This window comes from Ciconia boyciana, chromosome 24, assembly GCF_034638445.1.
Source record: "Ciconia boyciana chromosome 24, ASM3463844v1, whole genome shotgun sequence".
NCBI classification, from domain to species: Eukaryota; Metazoa; Chordata; class Aves; order Ciconiiformes; family Ciconiidae; genus Ciconia; species Ciconia boyciana.
In genome coordinates this window covers 2,952,556-2,970,521 of record NC_132957.1, presented here as the reverse complement: position 1 = coordinate 2,970,521, position 17,966 = coordinate 2,952,556, and the positions used below count along the sequence as shown (strand labels likewise).

The following is a 17,966-nucleotide window of genomic DNA, read 5'->3' as shown; positions in this document are numbered from 1 at the left end:
CCGTGTACGAATTACTGCTCTGGAAGATGAAGAGGCAACTGGCTCCGACACATCCGATTTATTACCGAGCAAACCCAACTGCTCTCCGAATGGCGGGGAGGGGTTTGTCACCAAGCTGCTGGGGACGGCTGGGGTGTGGGAGGACTTGGGCAGGGGGAAGGAGGCTGGTGGCAGCCAGGACAGCCCTGTCCCCGCAGCGTGGGGTTAGATAAGTCCCCCGCCGTGTCTGTGCTGCAGAATGTGTCACGTCTAACAGCAAAACAACAGGGGATTCAGGCTCATCCCTCAAAGGCAGGATCCGAACCTCACGGGGGGGTCAGGAGACACCCAGGGCCAGAGGAGCGGGCGGTGGTTCCTCCCGTGGCAAAAAAGGGGTGCTGAGCTCCTGCCTTCCCCCTGCTCCCCGCAGGGACGCAGGGCAGGAGGGAAGGCAGGCCCTGAGGTCCCTTTATTGCCGCGGGAGGGTTGGTGAGTCACGTACCCGAGCCCAGGCATGACCAGCGTGGGGGTGAGGGCAGTGGGCGCTGCCAGAACGGAGAAACTAGAGTCCTGGCCGGCCCCGGCGCTTTCAAACACATTAAGGGTGCAGGGCTGGGACACACCGTGCTCTGGGGCCGGCTGGAAGCTGGGTTTGGGCACAGCCAGCCTGGGACAGCGTCGGGGCTTTCCACCGGCTGCAACGCAGCAGCGATACCCTCCTCTGAGGAAGCCGTCCTCTCGACCAGCTCATCTGGCTTCGGTCTGCTGGTGGTGTTAGCCAGGGAGGGCAGCTGGGGCCTCGTCCCTCTTGGAGGATGGTCGCGCACCCCAGGCCGGCCAGGTGAAGACACTGGGACTCCAGATGGCCTGGAAACCCCGCTGGGCCCGACGGCCATGACGCCAGCTCTGCGCTGGGGCTCTGGAGAGCAGCTGCTGCGGCTGGGAGGGGGGAACAGCCCGCGATCCCTGCTCTGGGCTGGCTCAGTCGCTCATCAGTCACTGTCCTCGCTGTCCGAATACGCCCCCAACAAGCCGAGAGAGGACGTGGTGCCCGTTGCTGTGGGAAACGAGCCTGGAAGCCGAGCAAGAGAGCAGACAGCATCAGGTAGGGCCCTCCCCATTGCCCACAAACCCTGCCGGCTCGGCGCAACCAGCTGCGTGGAAATACAAGCCTGCCTCGCCATTCCAGCTGCAACCAGCTGGAGACAAGGCAGTCAGAGCCAGAGTGCAAGCGGTGCCTCGTCCCCCAGCCCAAATCTCGATGAGGACAGCAAGGTTAAATTAGGTGGACAAGGAGACCCCGTGCCCCCTCGGCTGGAGTCTCCCGCTTCCGCCTTGCGGCAACGGGAGGAAGCAGCAAGGTTGGCCCAAGGTCTGTAAAACCCCCTTCTCCCTCTGCGACCCCCTGGGAGATTTCAGCCACTGGAAAGGAAGAGCGGAGCCAGCTCTCGGCTTTGACCACGCAAGCTGCCAGCTGCAAGTGCGAGGCAGCGTCACGGACAGAGAGCTCCGTGCCAGCCCAGAGCCCGAGTCCTTGAAAGATGGGTAGCTCCTCCAGCATAATTTGGCTGAACAGACCCCTGCCAGCAGCCAGGAGCAGGTGGCTGGGGAAAGCATATAAAAAATGGGGCAACTACAAGAGCTGTCCTTCCCCAGGGATCCCCTGAGGGCAGAGGGACTTACTAAGCCAAAGGCTTATAGGACCAATCAGCCCAGAATCAATCAACTCATCAGCTCCTCCAAATCCTCTGGCTTCCTGGGGCAGTGAACTATGTACGAGGTGCTGGAAAGCCTTTCTGCTTGTTTTCACCGCTTCTTTACAGCTTCCAAATTCCGCCAGTTTGGCTGGTTTTATAATCAGGCCCCAAACCAAAGCAATTTTCTTGCTTTTCCATTCATATCTCGCTGTTGTGACGATTCCCAGCATTGTATCTGCGCACCGAGATGCTGTTTTGAAGCTTCTGGCCCTGACAGTCAGTCTCCAAGGCCCTGGCTTACCGCCAAGGGCCAGGAAGGAACCTCTCCTCCATCAAGACATCTCCCAGAAACAGGGACGACCCTTACACCATCATGGCCCCATCTGTTCCACAACAAGGACTTGACCTGAGAGCATTCAGGCTCTGAAGACAGAGCTAAACGCCACTCGGGTGCTGCCAGACCCCTCCTTGCCGGCCCAGCTCAGGCCACCCCATCCCCACGTGAGCAGTTACCGGTGTTGGCCGCGGTGCCTTGGTTCTCTGACCCGTTAGCCAGGGCAGGACCCGGCTTCTGCTTCCTCACTGTGACCAGCCCGGCCAGCTGGGGCTTGGTGTTCAATTTGCCCACGCTCCGCTCCCAGCTCTCAGTCTTCAGCTTCTTACTCTGGGGCTGAGGGTCCTGCAGAGTAAAGCAGGGGCGTTAGGGTGCTCCGGCCTTGGAGGGGAGGCAGAGGGATGGGGGAGAAGGAGGAGTGGTACAAACAGCAGCACAAAGCACAAGAGACATGAGGATAGCTGCTCGGAGCAGCCAAGGGGGTATTCTCCCCCCAGAGCGACTGGCACAAGCTAGGCAAACAACAGGGATATGGATCTAAACGGCTGCAAAACAGTCCTTGGACACAAATGTCCCGCTGCTGCCTGTGACAGTTAAATCCAGCCTTGCACAGCCACGCGCTGGCCCTGGGATGATGAGGAACCAGATGCATGCCACAGGGCTGCACAACCTCTGCCAGCCAGGACCGCGTGCCTGCAGGTGGTCCAGCCACTGAATCAAACTCCCCCGGGCACGAGGATTAGTGCCGGGCCAGGGAACATCGCTCAGATTAACCCCAGCCCGGCTTAGAGACACGGCAGCTTTGATTCATCCAACTGGACAGAGGTCCCTGCAGACACAGATCGACACTGGAGAGCAGCAGCGCAGGGGCCGGTCGGTGGGGATAATCCCTCCCTTGCAAGCCAGGCACTGAAAGCTCTTTTGTTCTGCTTGTCTCCAACACGGACAAAACAGAACCAAAGGAGAGGCTGTCCCAGGCAACGGTTTCATCGCTGTAATTTTCAGAGTGCTGAAATTGTGCCTGAAGGACGACCAAGGCACAGGCGAGCCCGTCCTTTTTGAGCTGAAAGGCAAGCCACACCCCGAGTGAGGATGGGAGCAGCTCCCTCCCAGCCTTTGTCAGCAGACGCAGTCTAAAATCACCAACTGATCCCTGTCTCCTTTCAGCTCAGTGCACAGGGACACAGGCTTTCTAAGCTGCTCATGCGTGACAGGCATTAGGGCTCCAGCATCGCAGGGAGAGAAGAGACAACACGCAGCCCAGGACAGCGGATTTGCTCGGGGGAAGAGGTGCGGTGGGTGGAAGAGCCTCTGTCCCCGCTCACCTCCTGCAAGATGTCCGTAGGTTTAATTTTCGCCACAGGCTTCGTGCGTGATTTCGCAGGCTCTTCGTCAGAGTCGGAGTCTACCAGCAGCCGCCGGTTCTGGGCCTGCTCCAGCATAGCTCTGCAAGGAGAGAGGCCGCGCGTGGAGGGTTAGAGCCAGGTCTGTTTCACCGCCGTGCCGAGCAGTGCCGGCCGTGCACTGTGCCTGCGCTGTTTCCTGTAAGGGGAGCTGGAATTCAGCAGCAGTGCAATGGGATCCACCTTCTCAGGTGCTGTTTAAGAAGCCATGTTCAAGCAGTGCCTGAAGGTTGAAAGCACTGAGATCTGCAGCCTCAGCCAGGTGCAGAAACTATCTCTCCATGCGAGGACGCTTATTGGGGGAGTCAGGCCACTGCAGCAGCCCGGATCTCCCCACCAGATGGGCCAGTGATACCAAAACCCCTCCACCTCCCTAAACACTTTGCCACGACAAAGTGTCCCCAATCTCCTCACAGCCTGCTCAGGACTACATCCCACCCACCCAACTCCTGTGAACTCAGGCCCCTCAGGCAGGGCCCTCTCCTAAGCGCTGTCGGGGTGTTGAGGAAAGGGTGAGGTGCAGGTCTGCCCGGCCAGGGCCAACGCGGCCGATTTCACACGCCCATGAATGCTTCCAGCCCACTCACTTCATCTCTTGCTCATCCTCTTCTTGCTCCTTGCGCTTCTGCTCCTCCTCGTACTCCTTGTACTGCTTCAGCATTGCCTCAAAGTCCACGTTTGCCTGGCGCTGGTTGAGTTCCTTCAGCTCCTGCAGGTTCTCCAGAACCTCCATCTCCAGCTTGGAGTCTTTGGTTCGGTTCTCCAGGACCTGGGTGACCAGAGGGAAGCCAGGCTTATGTGAGGTAGCAGAGCCTGCCAGCAATCTTGAACACAGCCTCCCCACCCAGTACAGGGCAGGAAGCACTAAGAGGATCACCATCATCCTCATTTTTGGGTCTCTATAGGACAGGAAAAACTGGGGCGAGATACAGCCTGTCACAAGCTCCAGCACAGGAGGAAACCTCCTGAGGGCAGAGAGTTGTCTCCTGCCTGTCCAGAGCACAGCAATACCTCGGGAGCCTGAAGAACTAAACCAATGGCTACGAAGTCACCTGCTTTGCTGGGGAAAGCCAGCCAGGGCAGGAGAGAGGTTTGCCTTCTGCAGAGAAGGGCACATTCTCGTACCTTCATGGGATTGTTGAGCTCTTCCTCTTCCCTCTCCTTCTGCATTCTTTTCTCCTCTTCCTCCAAGAGCTTCTCAGCTTGGAAGTTGCGAGTGGCGCCGTGCTCCATGGTGTAGTCTGTGTTCTCAGGATCTGTCTAAGGAAGAAACAAGACAGAAAAATCATTGTACTGAGGCAATTCTGCTCCAGCCATCCTGTGGCCACTTCCAGAGCCGCATGCAAACGTTTCCGAATTTCATTCACATCCCAGAGCAATCACCCACGGCCTTTTGTTCTGCTCCAGCTGATGTGCTGCAGCCCATGGATGGGCGAGACATTTCAGAACTACAAATGGCCACGAAAAGAGAATATACACCAAAAAGCACATGCTCAGACTCAGTCTTTGCTGGGACACCCCTTCCCTGTGGGGTCAGCACCCAGTCATGTCCACAGACTGCACAGCCTCCCCAGAAAATACAGAACATATCTCACCTTGAAAGTGATCTCTGCCAGGCAACGCGTGCACTTGATGTAGAAGCGGAAGATGGGAAGTCCCAGGTACACCTCATTCTGAACAGTCTCCTTACGGGCATTAAACTTCTTCCCCTTATAGATGTATTCACCACACGTCTTGCATCTAGAAAAGGAGAAAGAAAAGTCCGTAACGCATCAAAAAAAGTGAAAAAACAGGCCAAGAAAATGCCAAGTGATTTTTCAGGCCATGTCAGACCAGGTTCTGAGCAATGGTTAGACTAGACTTACTGAAGACTAGACTACCTAGACTTCACTAAAGCCTTTGACATGGTTTCCCACAGCATTCTCCTGGAGAAACTGGCTGCTCATGGCTTGGACGGGTGTCCTCTTTGCTGGGTGAAGAACTGGCTGGAGGGCTGGGCCCAAAGAGCGGTGGTGAATGGAGTTTACTACAGTTGGCAGCCGGTCACAAGTGGTGTTCCCCAGGGCTCTGTGCTGGGGCCAGTTCTGTTTAATATCTTTATCAATGATCTGGACGCAGGGAGCGAGTGCACCCTCAGTCAGTTTGCAGACGACACCAAATTGTGCGGGAGTGTTGATCTGCTTGAGGGGAGAAAGGCTCTGCAGAGGGACCTGGACAGGCTGGATCGATGGGCTGGGCCAAGTGTATGAGGTTCAACAAGGCCAAGTGCAAGGTCCTGCACTTGGGCCACAACAACCCCAAGCAACGCTACAGGCGTGGGGAAGAGTGGCTGGAAAGCTGCCCAGCAGAGAAGGACCTGGGGGTGCTGGTTGACAGCTGGCTGAATATGAGCCAGCAGTGTGCCCAGGTGGCCAGGAAAGCCAATGGCATCCTGGCTTGTATCAGCACTGGTGTGGCCAGCAGGAGTAGGGCAGTGATCGTGCCCCTGTACTCAGCCCTGGTGAGGCCGCAGCTCGAATGCTGTGTTCAGTGTTGGGCCCCTCACCACAAGAGAGACACTGAGGGGCTGGAACGCGTCCAGAGAAGGGCAACGGAGCTGGGGAAGGGTCTGGAGCACAAGGCTGATGGGGAGCGGCTGAGGGACCTGGGGTTGTTCAGCCTGGAGAAGAGGAGGCTGAGGGGAGACCTCATCGCTCTCTACAACTACCTGGAAGGAGGGTGTGGAGAGGTGGGGTCGGTCTCTTCTCCCAGGTAACAAGTGATAGGACGAGAGGAAATGGCCTCAAGTTGTGCCAGGGGACGTTTAGACTGGATATTAGGAAATTTTACTTCACTGAAAGGGTTACCAAGCATTGGAACAGGCTGCCCAGGGAAGGGGTTGAGTCGCCATCCCTGGAAGTATTTAAAAGATGTTTGGATGAGGTGCTTAGGGACATGGTGTGGTGGTGGGCTTGGTAGGGTTAGGTTTATGGTTGGACTCGATGATCTTAAGGGTCTTTTCCAACCTGTGTGATTCTGTGATGATCTTAAAGGTCTTTTTTCCAACCTATACGATTCTGTGATTCTGTTATTTCTCCTTTGGAAATTCAGTACCTACTCTTCAAAGAACCCCAAAATCACCCACAGCATCTCTTCCCTCTCCCTCACCCCTTTTCTTCTGGCCTGTGTCACCTCTTAGGGCTGCTGGGAGCCGCTCCCCTGCAGTGTATGGAGGCAAAACAATTCCTAAGCAAACTCATCTCTTCTACAGCTGCTTCCTTCTGGCCGGTACAGCCCCTCTTACCGCATGTTGAAGGGAGCCATGAGCCGCACCACATACTGTCGGTCCTTTGGGAGTTTGAGCTTTGGGATCTTAGCAGGATCGAAGTCCGGCGGGTAGTATTTCTACAGAGACAGAGCAGAGACGTGTGTGTGCTGGGCGCAGAGTCACCCAGAAGAGCGTGAACCGTGGCAGGCAGGCTCCCAGCTGCCATATCAGCTTAAGGCATCACCTCCACACAGCAGGAGCCGGTGTGCCCCTACTAACCAGGCGTGGTCTCAAGTGCCAAACACCCTGTCCACCACTCCCCGCCAGAGCCAGGCATTGGGGGGTGCATCTGTGTGTCTGTCTGTCTGTACGTCCTCGGCCCCAGGCCCCCCAACCCTTGCATGATTTTAGGGCCTAACCCTCTTGTCCCTGCCAGTCCCTTCCAAGCACTGCCAGGAGCCTCAGCCTGGGGATCCCCACTCCAACCGCCCCCCTCCCAGCCTGACAGTCCCCTCAGGGACCCCTCTCCGCCTCAGGACCCCCCAACCGCCCAGGGACTCCCCAGCATCCCCAGTCTGAGGACCAACCTCAGCGATCAGGGAACCCTCCCGAGGACCAGCCCGGCCTGGGGACCCCTACAGAGCCGCCCCCCCCCCGACGGGGAATCCCCCCCCCAACTCACGTTCAACACCTTCCGCTCCGACATGGCTGCGACCTCCCCCAGCCACCGGTGCCACCCAGCAGCTGCCCCCCGCACCGCTCCCCACTTCCGGGAAATAGCCCCGCCTTCCTCCGCCGCTCATTGGTGCATCGAGCCACGGCCCGGCTGTTCCTCGTCTGTTACTGGCTGCCTCTGCCGTCCGTCAGCGAGCTGCGCCCACCGACAAGAGTCCGCCGGTCGCCACGGCCCGAGAAGGGGTTCCGCCGGCTCTGCCCTGGGCTCCGGGCTCTGCCCCGGGCTCCGGGCGCTGCGAGGTCCCGGGGCGCCTCGCCTGTGAGGGGCTGGGGGGAGGCTGTGCCCCGGTTGGGGCTGCGGGAGCCTGGGGCAGCGCGGGGGCTGCGAGCTGTGGGGAGCTGGAGCTCGGCTTCCTCAGAGCGAAGCGGGGTGTGGGCCCCGGGCAGGCCCTGCGCCCCAGCTACAGATATTAATCGTGTGGGTAACGGGCTAAAAAAAGTCTATTTTATATAAGAAATATTCCCCCAGCTGCAGTATTCCGCTTTTGTTCTGTGAGGCATTTTTCTGGTTAGTCTTTGGGGTGGGAAAAAATTAAATTAATTATCCCTAATGCAGGTATATTAGTGCTTTTGGTGTTGCGGGTAGGTTCAGTGGGAGAGCTTTCTGGAGAGCGCTCCGCCGCGCTTCCAAAGGAAGGGAAACTCCTCTGCTTCTCTTCACTGTTTTCCTGCTCGTGTGTGCTTTGGTGTTTCTTGCTTAAAACTGAGGATTCAGAGTCCTTCACTTACGGTTTATTGTTTTGAGTTTGTAGCTGACGGTTTCTTACTCAGGGGTTATACTGTATTTTGTAAAAAATGAGCTGCGAGCTGTGAAAATTTCCTGCAGGGCTCTGTTCTGGAGGTCGAGAAGAAGTACAGATGGGTGAAATTGGGGTTTTTCCTCTCAAATATCAGCGCTCAATCCTGTCCCTGAAGGGAAAAGCAGGGGGGAGGCTGGCAGCCCCCTCGTTTCTTGCCACATCACGGGCAGGAGCAGGAGCTGACCCGTCCCTGCTGCGGACCCGGTAACGGCTCCTCAGGTGAGCTGGGTGACAGACTCACCCCTGGATGTTGTGTGTGTGCATTAATTAATAAACAATTATTTTATTAATTCAATTAGTGTCCCTGTACCTTTGCACTCAGTAAAGAGTGCCTGGACGGGGTGCCCTGGGGAGGGGGTTACCCACTGTGGGGCTCCCGGAGCACCCCGAGGCTCCTCGGCCTGCCGGGACACCCCGGGGCCACTCGCAGGGCAGGTCCTGGCCGCAGCCGGGGCCCCTCCAGACCTCCTGGATGCGGAGGCGATGGCGGAAGCGATGGTGGGCAGGAGGAGCGGCCTCTCCCGGTGACCCCCCCGGTCCTGTGTGCGCTGCAGCCCGGTGGGAGATGCGGGGGGCTGGTCACCCATTTTGTCCCGCAGGGCACGTCGGGAGAGGCAGTGCTGCGGCCCGGGGCTGCCGGGACAGCACAGGGCTCTGCCCGTCCTGCCGGGAGGAGTCGTCTCTGCCGTGGACTTCCCTTGTTCTCTCACATCCCCTCCCGAGGCCCCCGTTGGTTCTCCGAGCCGCCTTTTGCCCCCTGGCTCTCTCAGGGCCTCCCTACGGCCATGGCAAAGCCTGCTGAGATCCCTCCGGTTCCCTCAGAACCCTCCTCCACCCTTCTTCGTGTCCCAGAACAGTCTTTTTTCCTCTCTATGCCACCTAGGATGTCTCCAAGTCCCTCTGTACTCTCCTCACAGCATCCCCAAACCTCCTCGTGCCCCTGTGGCATCCTTCGAGGCCCCTCACAAGGCGCTCTCGGGCTCTCCTCATGCCCTCTGCCCTGCCTGGGACTGGGCTTTGGCCCTTGAACCCCCCCAGGACCCCTGTGCTGTGCACACAGCAGCCGTCTGGAGGTACAAGGTCGAGTTTGGGATCGTGGAACAGGAGACTGCCAGGTTTGAAGACATAAAGTGGCCCTCTGGGCACAATCCTCCGATCTCAGTGCAAGGTGACACTCAGACAGAACTGGAGATTTCTGCTGAAACTTAATGGGGAAAAAACAGGGAATCGGTGAGGGCAATAGCTTGAGCGAAGGAGCGCACGTGTGAAGTGATCCATAGGGTAAGAGCTCTAATCCTGTCAAAGGTCCCTCAGCAGCAGCGTGCTGTGTAATCCTGATAACCCTTATGTGTATTGGTAAGATCCCCTGAGTTAGCTGGGGGTCTTCCATGCTGGTGGGGCCTCACCGGAGCTGCAGCATGCACATAAACATCACCCTACGCTTAAACCTCCCCCCCGCCCCCCCCGCTGGGGCTCCACGCTGGGCCCGCCCAGCGGGCTGAACCCGACCGAGAAAGAGCCGGGAGCAGGGCCCTCAGGCCCCTGCCCAGGCCCTGCAGCCCGGGAACGGCCCCGCCATCCCCTCAGGCTCCGCCGCTCCCTCAGCCGCCCGGCCGCCTCCAGCCCCGCGCGGGAAGCGGGACGCCGCACTGCGCATGCGTCCCGGCGTGCCTCGCGCGCAGCCAGGGGGCGGGCTCTCCTCACACAAAGGCGCAGCGCTGGGAAAATGGCGGCGACGGCGACGGTAGCGGCGGCCACGGAAAGCGCCGGCGGCAAAATGGAGGAGCCGGCAGCGGCCGCGGCGACGGCGGCGGCTCCGCCACCACCTAACGGGGCGGGCAGTGCCGGGGATGCGCCCCCCAAGAGGTAGGGCGATCGCCGTGGGGCCGCGCTACCGCCTGGGCCTGCTGCGCCGCGTGCGGCCTTCCCCGCGCCGCGGGCCTGGCCTGAGCCGGGCCGAGGGGGGCGCCCCGGGGCCGCCGCCGCTGCGCTGGGGGGGGCTGTCGGCAGGGCCGGGACCGGGGCCAGGGTTAGGGCCGCTACTGGGGCTAGGGCCGCTGTTCGGCTGCAGGCGCGCCCCGGGAACCCGGGTGAGGCCTACCCGCTGCGACGCGGAGACTGGCGGGCGCGGAGCCGCCCTGGGGGGGCGCGTCCGGGGGCTCCCGCGGTCTGAGGTCGGAGCCGGTGCCTTGTCCTGGCGCTTTGTGCACCGCGCAGTACGGTGCACAAACCTAGTACGGGTGCAGTACGGTGGGGTGCGGTGGCCAGGGAGATCCTGGAGATCTTTGCCTATCCCGCTTAGAAAATGTTCCTGCTGGGCCTTAATGGACAACTTAAGGCCTCCCCTGGAGGTATAGGCTGTGCCAGCGGGATGGGTTTTGATGTTGCAAGTTAATTCTTTTTGTTCTATCAGTGGCGGGTTGTAATAATTAGGCTCTTCTCAAGCCGTTGTTTTTCATACTGCTGCAACATTTGGAGCAAAGTGTGCTCTGTTTCGTGGTTGATGATTTATCTCTGGAGTGGGTTCGGAACACGAGAGACAAATGCCTCGAGAGCGAGAGCTTGAAGGTGATGCCAGGCACTGAGTAAGGGCTGTGTGTCTGATGTCAATAGAATGTTACAGAAATTGAAAAAAAAAACCAAACCCAACCTGCAAGGGTTACATTTTTAGGTCTGTAAATGTGAGAATTGCAATCAGAAAAAGCTTGAACTGCTTGTCACTTTCCTATGTTAATGCTAACCTCATTTTGGAAAATTTCATAGTTAGCAAAGCTTTTTTTAATACCAAATCTGTGGAATAAATAACACATTTTCTTCAGTTAATTTTTGGCCTTAGGCCTTAAATGCTGTGGAGATAAGAATCAGCATTTTGAACCTGATGTTCTGTGAGTAATGTTTCAGACTCGAGGTCACATTCGTTTATCTGCTGTTCCTGAGGTGTGTTACACAGTTGTGTGTCAGTCAGGCTGCCGGTTGCTGCAGGCTGTTACGCCCAGGCATGTTGCATATCTATAGTCTGACCCAGAGCTGACAGATCTGAATAACAGAGGCCAGCTCGATAATCTGTAGGTAATTGGAGATAATATGGGCATGGTGAGGAGATGGCGGTGTGTCTCAATTTGAAAAACTGCTCTCATCTGCCTCTGCTGCCTGAGTTTGTGGATTGTGTTGCATATCACCAGGAAGGTAGTCGGCTTTCCAGGTGTCACTTTTTTGGGTAAAAATGTCCATATCTATTTTTTTTGCAACACAAAATAGTTAAACTGTGCTTATGGCAACCGAAAAAAAATTGACACACACGACTCTTTCTATCATCTTCCTGCCAGGCAGAAACAGGCATGCCTGTTCAGGAGCAGAGGCAGTCCTGCTCCCGGAGGGTGGGGATCCCAGTCCCACCATGGCACGTGATACAGTGACATGTAATATGTTAGCCAGGGCTAGGGAAGGATTTTCCCATCATCTTCTCTCCTCCTCACATTGGGTAGTTGGTACGTGGAGGATGTTCATGTCTTAGATTCTGTTTACACCTCAAAGCTTGCTCTTGGTGACTGTGGCAGAGCCTGCAGCTCTAGGTAATATGTAATCAGTAATTTGTCTTATATGAGGAGATGATTTATTCCTGGAAGTATAAGTAAAGATGTCTACTTTGTTCTGATTTTTTTTATTTTCCCCTGGCCTCCGTCATGTTTGGAGTCTCTCCAGAGAGCTTGATCTTTTTATCTAGGTGCAATTCTATTTGTAATATCAAGCTCCATGTGGCAAAGCTAACACATCTACAGTGATAATACCAATGTTCATTTGAATGTATTTTCCATGTCCTTGGGGGGAGGGGGAAAAGGGGATCTGCCTATACTGGATTTTGATTCTTAGGGATTTCTGGTACACTTGTTGGGTCTAGGTGGCATGTTTAAGAAACCTTGTAGAGGAATGTGCATCATAATTGGTTTCTTTGGAGGAAGTAAGAGCTTCCCTTTCAGTTCCTCCGTCTACACACGTCACAAACAGGAGAATTTTTCTTTAGTCTTGATGAAGCATTTCAGTTCTGTAACCCAAGGAAAAAAATCAGAGTAGATGAAATATCTTCTGAAAGTAACTACTTAAGTGCATTATTTTCTGTAGGTCTTGCGTTAGCCTTGGCGTAAGTGGATCACAGTTATTCAGAGTGGTTCCTTATTGGGATGGGCAAAGCTGCTGTGGGAATTTTATCTTGCCTGCCCTTCCAGCTTGGGAATACTCACAGGCAGGCATATGGTGTATTTTGGAGGTGATGTGGGGCTCATTCCTTCCTGCTGTCTAGAACTCCCTTAAAAGAAGCCCTAAATGCTCAGTTGTTTTCATACTTGGTAACCACATTTTTTAAGCGATCTCTGTGGACCTCTGCCTGCCTGTTCTTGTCCTTTCAGTGTGTGAAACCCACGGAGGATGTGTCTGAAATCCTGCAAAAGAAAAAAAAACCCTTGGCAGCTGAAGTAGTTTCCTTGACATTTCTTTTGACCTGGCTGGATTTTGTTACTCTAAATATGATAAGGAATATGTTCTAGGCTAATGCTTGTCTTTAATGGCAGGTACTGTGGCTTGTCTGAATTCTTTACAGGTATATCAAAGCTTGAGGTGTTTTTAAGCTGACTTGGGAGTCTTAAATGCAGGATTGCAAAAAATGTCTGTGTCGTACTGCATTACGTTGAAGCATGTTATACAGCAGTTCAACCCGGGGGGAATGTAAATAGTTCCAGTTTGAAGAATAACCATAAAAAACTGTATGTAGCTTTTAACACAAGCACTAAATTTTGTATTATTTCTTCAGCCAAACAGAAGTTAAGGTGTCAGAAGGATTGTCCTATTTTGCATCTATTTTTGGGTTTTTAAGTACTTCATTACTCAAGAAGCTTTAGAAAAGTTCAGTGAGGGAAAGTCTAAAAATTTCACTTTTTGGTGAAATAAATATTGTACATAACTAAAGAACACCTTTTTTTAAAAAAATAGACCTCTTTTCCAGCATATTACTTACATGCAGAACCTCTGTCTCTTTTGACATGAAGTGATACATGATGGCCATACTTAGAGCCAAATTCTGTTTGCAGTTGTGGTTGTATCCATAAGGTACAATATTTTTGTGTGTTTGCTTGTAATATATCCTTGTGGCTGAAAAAGTGTAGGCTGCTATGTAATAAAAATGGGGAACCTACTCAAATATAAAACTTCGTAGACAGCTGCATACTTGTTTCCTTTTTTTTCCCTGCAGGCTGTTGTATCTGTTCAGTGATTGAAATGGTTCTAAAGGAATGGACAGTATTGATGCAGAAGTGTGTTCACGTCAGAGCCAGAATTTCTGACATGGCTTGGTCTTTGCAGGGTTACATAAGTCTTAAGTTGAGCAAAAGCTCGGTATATGTACAGAGGAGTTTTAGAAACTTTACCAGCTTTTTTGACTAATGTGTTCTGATGAATTCTTTCTAAAGATGTATTTCTGCGTCTTCTCAACCAGCATAAAGTGAACAAGGAGATTAATTGGATTAGTTAAGGAAATTATGTCAGGCTGAGGCTGAAGTATTTCATTCTCCTGGTTTTTTTTAAATACTGTTATTCAGTGGCATTTGTGTCCTATGAAGACCTGATGGTCATCTAGGTTGGTTGAGAAATAGTCTTAATTTCTAATTTTTTAATTTTTGACCTGTTAGAGCTGGTATTCTGAAACAGTTAACAGAACTACTTAATACGTTTGTTGGAATGCACAGAGGCTTTGACTTTGTCTTGTCCAAAAACTATATTAATTGGAGGAGAAAAAAAGTGTTGTTAGGTAAGAGTCATTGACCTGAGTGTTTAGTTAGATACAGGATTATTTTGTTAAAATTCTTCTGGTGTAAGACTGCAAATATGGTGGGTCAATGTATTATTTGACTTAAAGGTGTTTAAGTAGTGTAGTGTGATAAGGAGAAAATAAATAAGGTAGACGTCTGGTCTGGAGCATCATGAGGAGATGGAGTGAGGCTTGGTCGGCTTGAAAGAGATTCAGCTTATGAAATCGAAAACTTTGGTTACGTTGGATAAATGTGGGAGAAAATAGTGGGTCTTCATGACGCAAGTTGTTTGCTGTTAGGAAATCTTTGTTACAATCCACGATGTAGCACTGGTACCGTGTGTACTAGCTTTGGTTGAAAGGTGTACAGCTTTTTGCAAATAATGTGAATGGATGAAACTTTGCAAGTTTTGATTTAGTTCTAAGAATGTAACAAGTTATGTTCCAAGAGGTGGTATGACATTGATCAAATCCCAGAGTAGTTAATGTGTGTGATTATCTTTCTTTGCTTGCAGTGAAGGTGAACGACCAAGCCAAAATGAAAAAAGGAAAGAGAAAAGTGTCAAAAGAGGAGGAAATCGCTTTGAGCCATATGCTAATCCTGCTAAAAGATACCGAGCTTTTATTACAAATATTCCATTTGATGTGAAGTGGCAGTCTCTGAAAGACCTGGTCAAAGAGAAAGGTAATGTACAACTCAGGTGGCCAAGTGATGTCTGTCATCTTACTTGTGGCTGACTTTGTTTGTAAACTTAAGAGTTGAAGTTCTGGGTGGACTTAGTGACATGAGTTTTGTAAAAGGTCTTCTTGAAGCCTTTCTGGGTGTTGCACAACATCTGCTCCCTGGCAGCCTTCCAGATGGATAGTTCCTTTACAGGCATGTTGGCATATAGCTAATAGAGCTTCATCGGAGATTTAAAAGAGTATTTTTCTTAGGGGGGGGAAATGAGGCTTTTATCAGATTTTAGCCTTGACATGCAACAAAACTTTCTGAAGCATTTTAACGTCTTTTGGGTAATAAAGGTAGTTATTTACTGCTGATCTGGTGTGTGTATATATAGCTGTGTCCCCAAACTTGGTAGTGATTTGTGCTTAGATAAAGATCCATACTGCCATTTGATAGCAGTAAAATGTATTTAAGGGTGACCTGCAAAAAAGAAAAATCAGGTTTGTGCTTTGGCATGTGCTGCAACGCAGTTAGGGCTTTGGAAATCATGTTCATGGTGTTTCCCCCTTCCCCACTTCTGTTTAACTGTCCCATGTGAATGGGAGCTGCCTTAGTTTGTTGATTGTAGCATCTCTTCATCTCTTGAAGAAGATGAAGAAATTGAGCTGGCTACTCTCAGGTGGTGACAAGTCTAAACGTAGTGTTTCTTTAAGCTGATACCCGGCTTACTAGTTTTCAAGTCACCTTGGAAATGCAGCGGAGTGGCAAGAAAATACTTGGCTTCTCCATCATTAAAATGTCTCAAAACAAGTTAAGAGTAACTAATGCAACCATTGCTCTTGTGGGTCACTTCTAAAATACATAGCATCAGTCATAAATGTCTCGCAAAATAGTGATCAGTGTTCACTTGTGTTTGAACTAGGTAAGGAATCATAGTTAATGTGTTCACATGGTGTGGCCTAACAAATGGGAAAACAAATTTCCAAAGGGTTTTAAAATGTTTGTCTTTGGAGGCAAAATGGAACTGAGTCTGCGTAACGAACTTCAGGACTATAAGCCCTGGGAAACTTCCATAATTAGAGGCTGTGAAATGTTGATGCTTGAGATTCAGCAATGGTTTTCTGTAATATGAAGAATTACAGTCTTAAAGACTGCTTTAACAGGCCCTAATTATGAATGGTCCCTTGCCTTAAACTATGCTTTCACTTTGCTACACAAGATACGTTGGTTAATAGGAGTGTCTGTATGTGTAGATGTCTAATTTTAAGTACTATGTTGAATTCCGTTCCAAGTGTCTTGTGGTTTCTCTCCAGTTCACGTGGATGGAAAAGTCCGGTGTGAGATTGTTTCCTGCCTTGCTGTTCAGCTACTCATTCCAGCAGATACTCCTAGGGGAACATTGAAACCTCTTCATTCTGTCTGCAGGGCTTGTTATGCTAAACATTGAGAAGCATTGTTCTTGGTTTTTGGGACTGCTTGTTAAAATACAGCAGTTTAGATTTGCTGTGTAGTTGCGATTCATCCTAATTAGTCACTGACTTCTACCAAATTGGTGCTCTTGTGCTGTGCTTGAACTTGCTCAATCGGTACTTCTTGATACAAGGCATAGTAGTTCCAAGAACCAGGAATGTGACTGTGGAAAAATTGAAACGTTAGAATTCTTGGTTTGTAAGTGTAAGAATTACAGGCCAAACGTTCAAGGTTTTGGGAGCACGTGAAACAGATCTGTACACAAAGGGTAAACGTAGGTGTTTCATGACTGCTCCATCGCTTGGCAGTCGTGAAGACTTAAGCTGTTAGCAGCAATGGCATAGCAGGTTGCTGAACGTAGGAGGAGTTCACTTCAATCGGCTGTTTTGCGTCAGTAAGTATGGTTTAGGAGACATGAGCTTTGAGGTCTGCTCATATTTCTGCAACCTGGTTTTTTCAGATGCGTGCATCTGAAGTCTTCTAAAGGTGACATCTCTCTCAAGAGTAATGCCTTGGTTCAGTCATTTCAGTGTATTTGTTGGTGAAACTCAATTACAGGTATGCAGTATGACATAGTTATTAATGAAATAAAAAAATGTTCTTGTTTGAAACTCCCTTGTATTGGCTGACAAACACAAGGTTCTACTAAACTGACGTAATCAGCATTGATAACTGGCAATTGGTGAATGGCTTCAGGAGAAGAATGAGGCAGCAGTTCTTCAGCATGTAAGTGGAGTCTACATGTAAACATGATTGAATGCTAAATAGCTGTCTTAATCTGTCCCCCAACAAATGTTTCACTCTTAGGGAGCAAAATGGTAATGCTTCATGGCAGCTGACATAAGTGAGGTGATGCTGTATGATAAAAAAGAACTTGTATTTGAATTTGAGATATTTGTTGGTTCCTTTAGGAAATACAGAATTTTGTATTTTAAACCTTTTTCCTGACCAGCGTAGCAAGATGGCATACAATACAAGGAGAAAAATTAGCTGTAAAATGAGGCAATAATTGTGTTCTGCTCTGTTGCAAAACCAGGAGCAGTTGCAGTCAAGGCTACGCTCATGTCACATTCAAAGATTCCAGGACACCCCAGAGGCTGTTTGTATTAGCATGGTTGTACCCACCTTTACATAAGGCAGAGCTGTAGCATGGAGCAGGCATGCTTACCTCTTCACATCAAAACCTGGATGTGTGAACAGATGTGAGGGAAAGAAGCAAGAAAGCTTTCCCAGCTTAAACTTTCTGTGAAGAAGAGCGTCTGCTGAACTTCATATGCTGCCTTCTTTCTTGCTCCATCTCTGGAATTTTTGGAGCCTTTGTGGCCTCCTAAAGATGTAACTCATGCCCTCTTGCTTTGTACATGATCCCAGATGTTAGTTGAGCACTTTAGTTACTTTGGTACTAATGGCTGTTACTCCAGTACCTGAGGACAGCTGTTACTGGAGAGTCCCCTGGATTTCAGTGCCCAAGATTCTGGCGCAGTGTGCTTGCAGACTGAAGTTTTAGGTGGGCAAAGAGAGAAGGATGAATAAGCAGTGTGGAAGTGCTTTTCCACATCTGACTTGTTCCTCCTTACTTTCAGTAGATGCACTAATGACTTGCTCTATTTTCATTGGCCTTAACCGTCTTTCTGAGGAGGCACTGTCCTTGATCAGTGGCTGCAATGAGCTTTTTCACTCCCTCTTTCCTGCCTGGGCTCTTAAAGAGCCAAAATTACCCATGGTTTTTTCTGGGTTCTCTCATGCCAAAGTGAGATTTCCCTTCCCCTACTGTAGAAGAATAGCTTGCAAACTCTTCTCTGTCTCTACTTTGGGAAGAATGTTTTTCTTCTCCCCT

At 51.4% G+C, this 17,966-nt stretch overlaps 2 protein-coding genes across 3 annotated transcripts in view; one reads left to right on the top strand and one right to left on the bottom strand.

Annotated features, from left to right (window-relative positions):
- HNRNPM (heterogeneous nuclear ribonucleoprotein M) overlaps positions 1–17,966 on the top strand; it is a 114,214-nt gene that overhangs the window by 77,838 nt on the left and 18,410 nt on the right. The window lies entirely within an intron of this gene.
- YJU2 (YJU2 splicing factor homolog) lies at positions 44–7,426 on the bottom strand. Its single transcript, XM_072845736.1, has 8 exons — positions 7,343–7,426; positions 6,697–6,797; positions 5,009–5,153; positions 4,539–4,673; positions 4,001–4,182; positions 3,336–3,456; positions 2,190–2,355; positions 44–1,051 (listed from the first exon to the last, which is right to left on the bottom strand). The coding sequence occupies exons 1-8, from the start codon at positions 7,364–7,366 to the stop codon at positions 972–974; spliced, it is 954 nt and encodes a 317-aa protein (XP_072701837.1). The 5' UTR covers positions 7,367–7,426; the 3' UTR covers positions 44–971.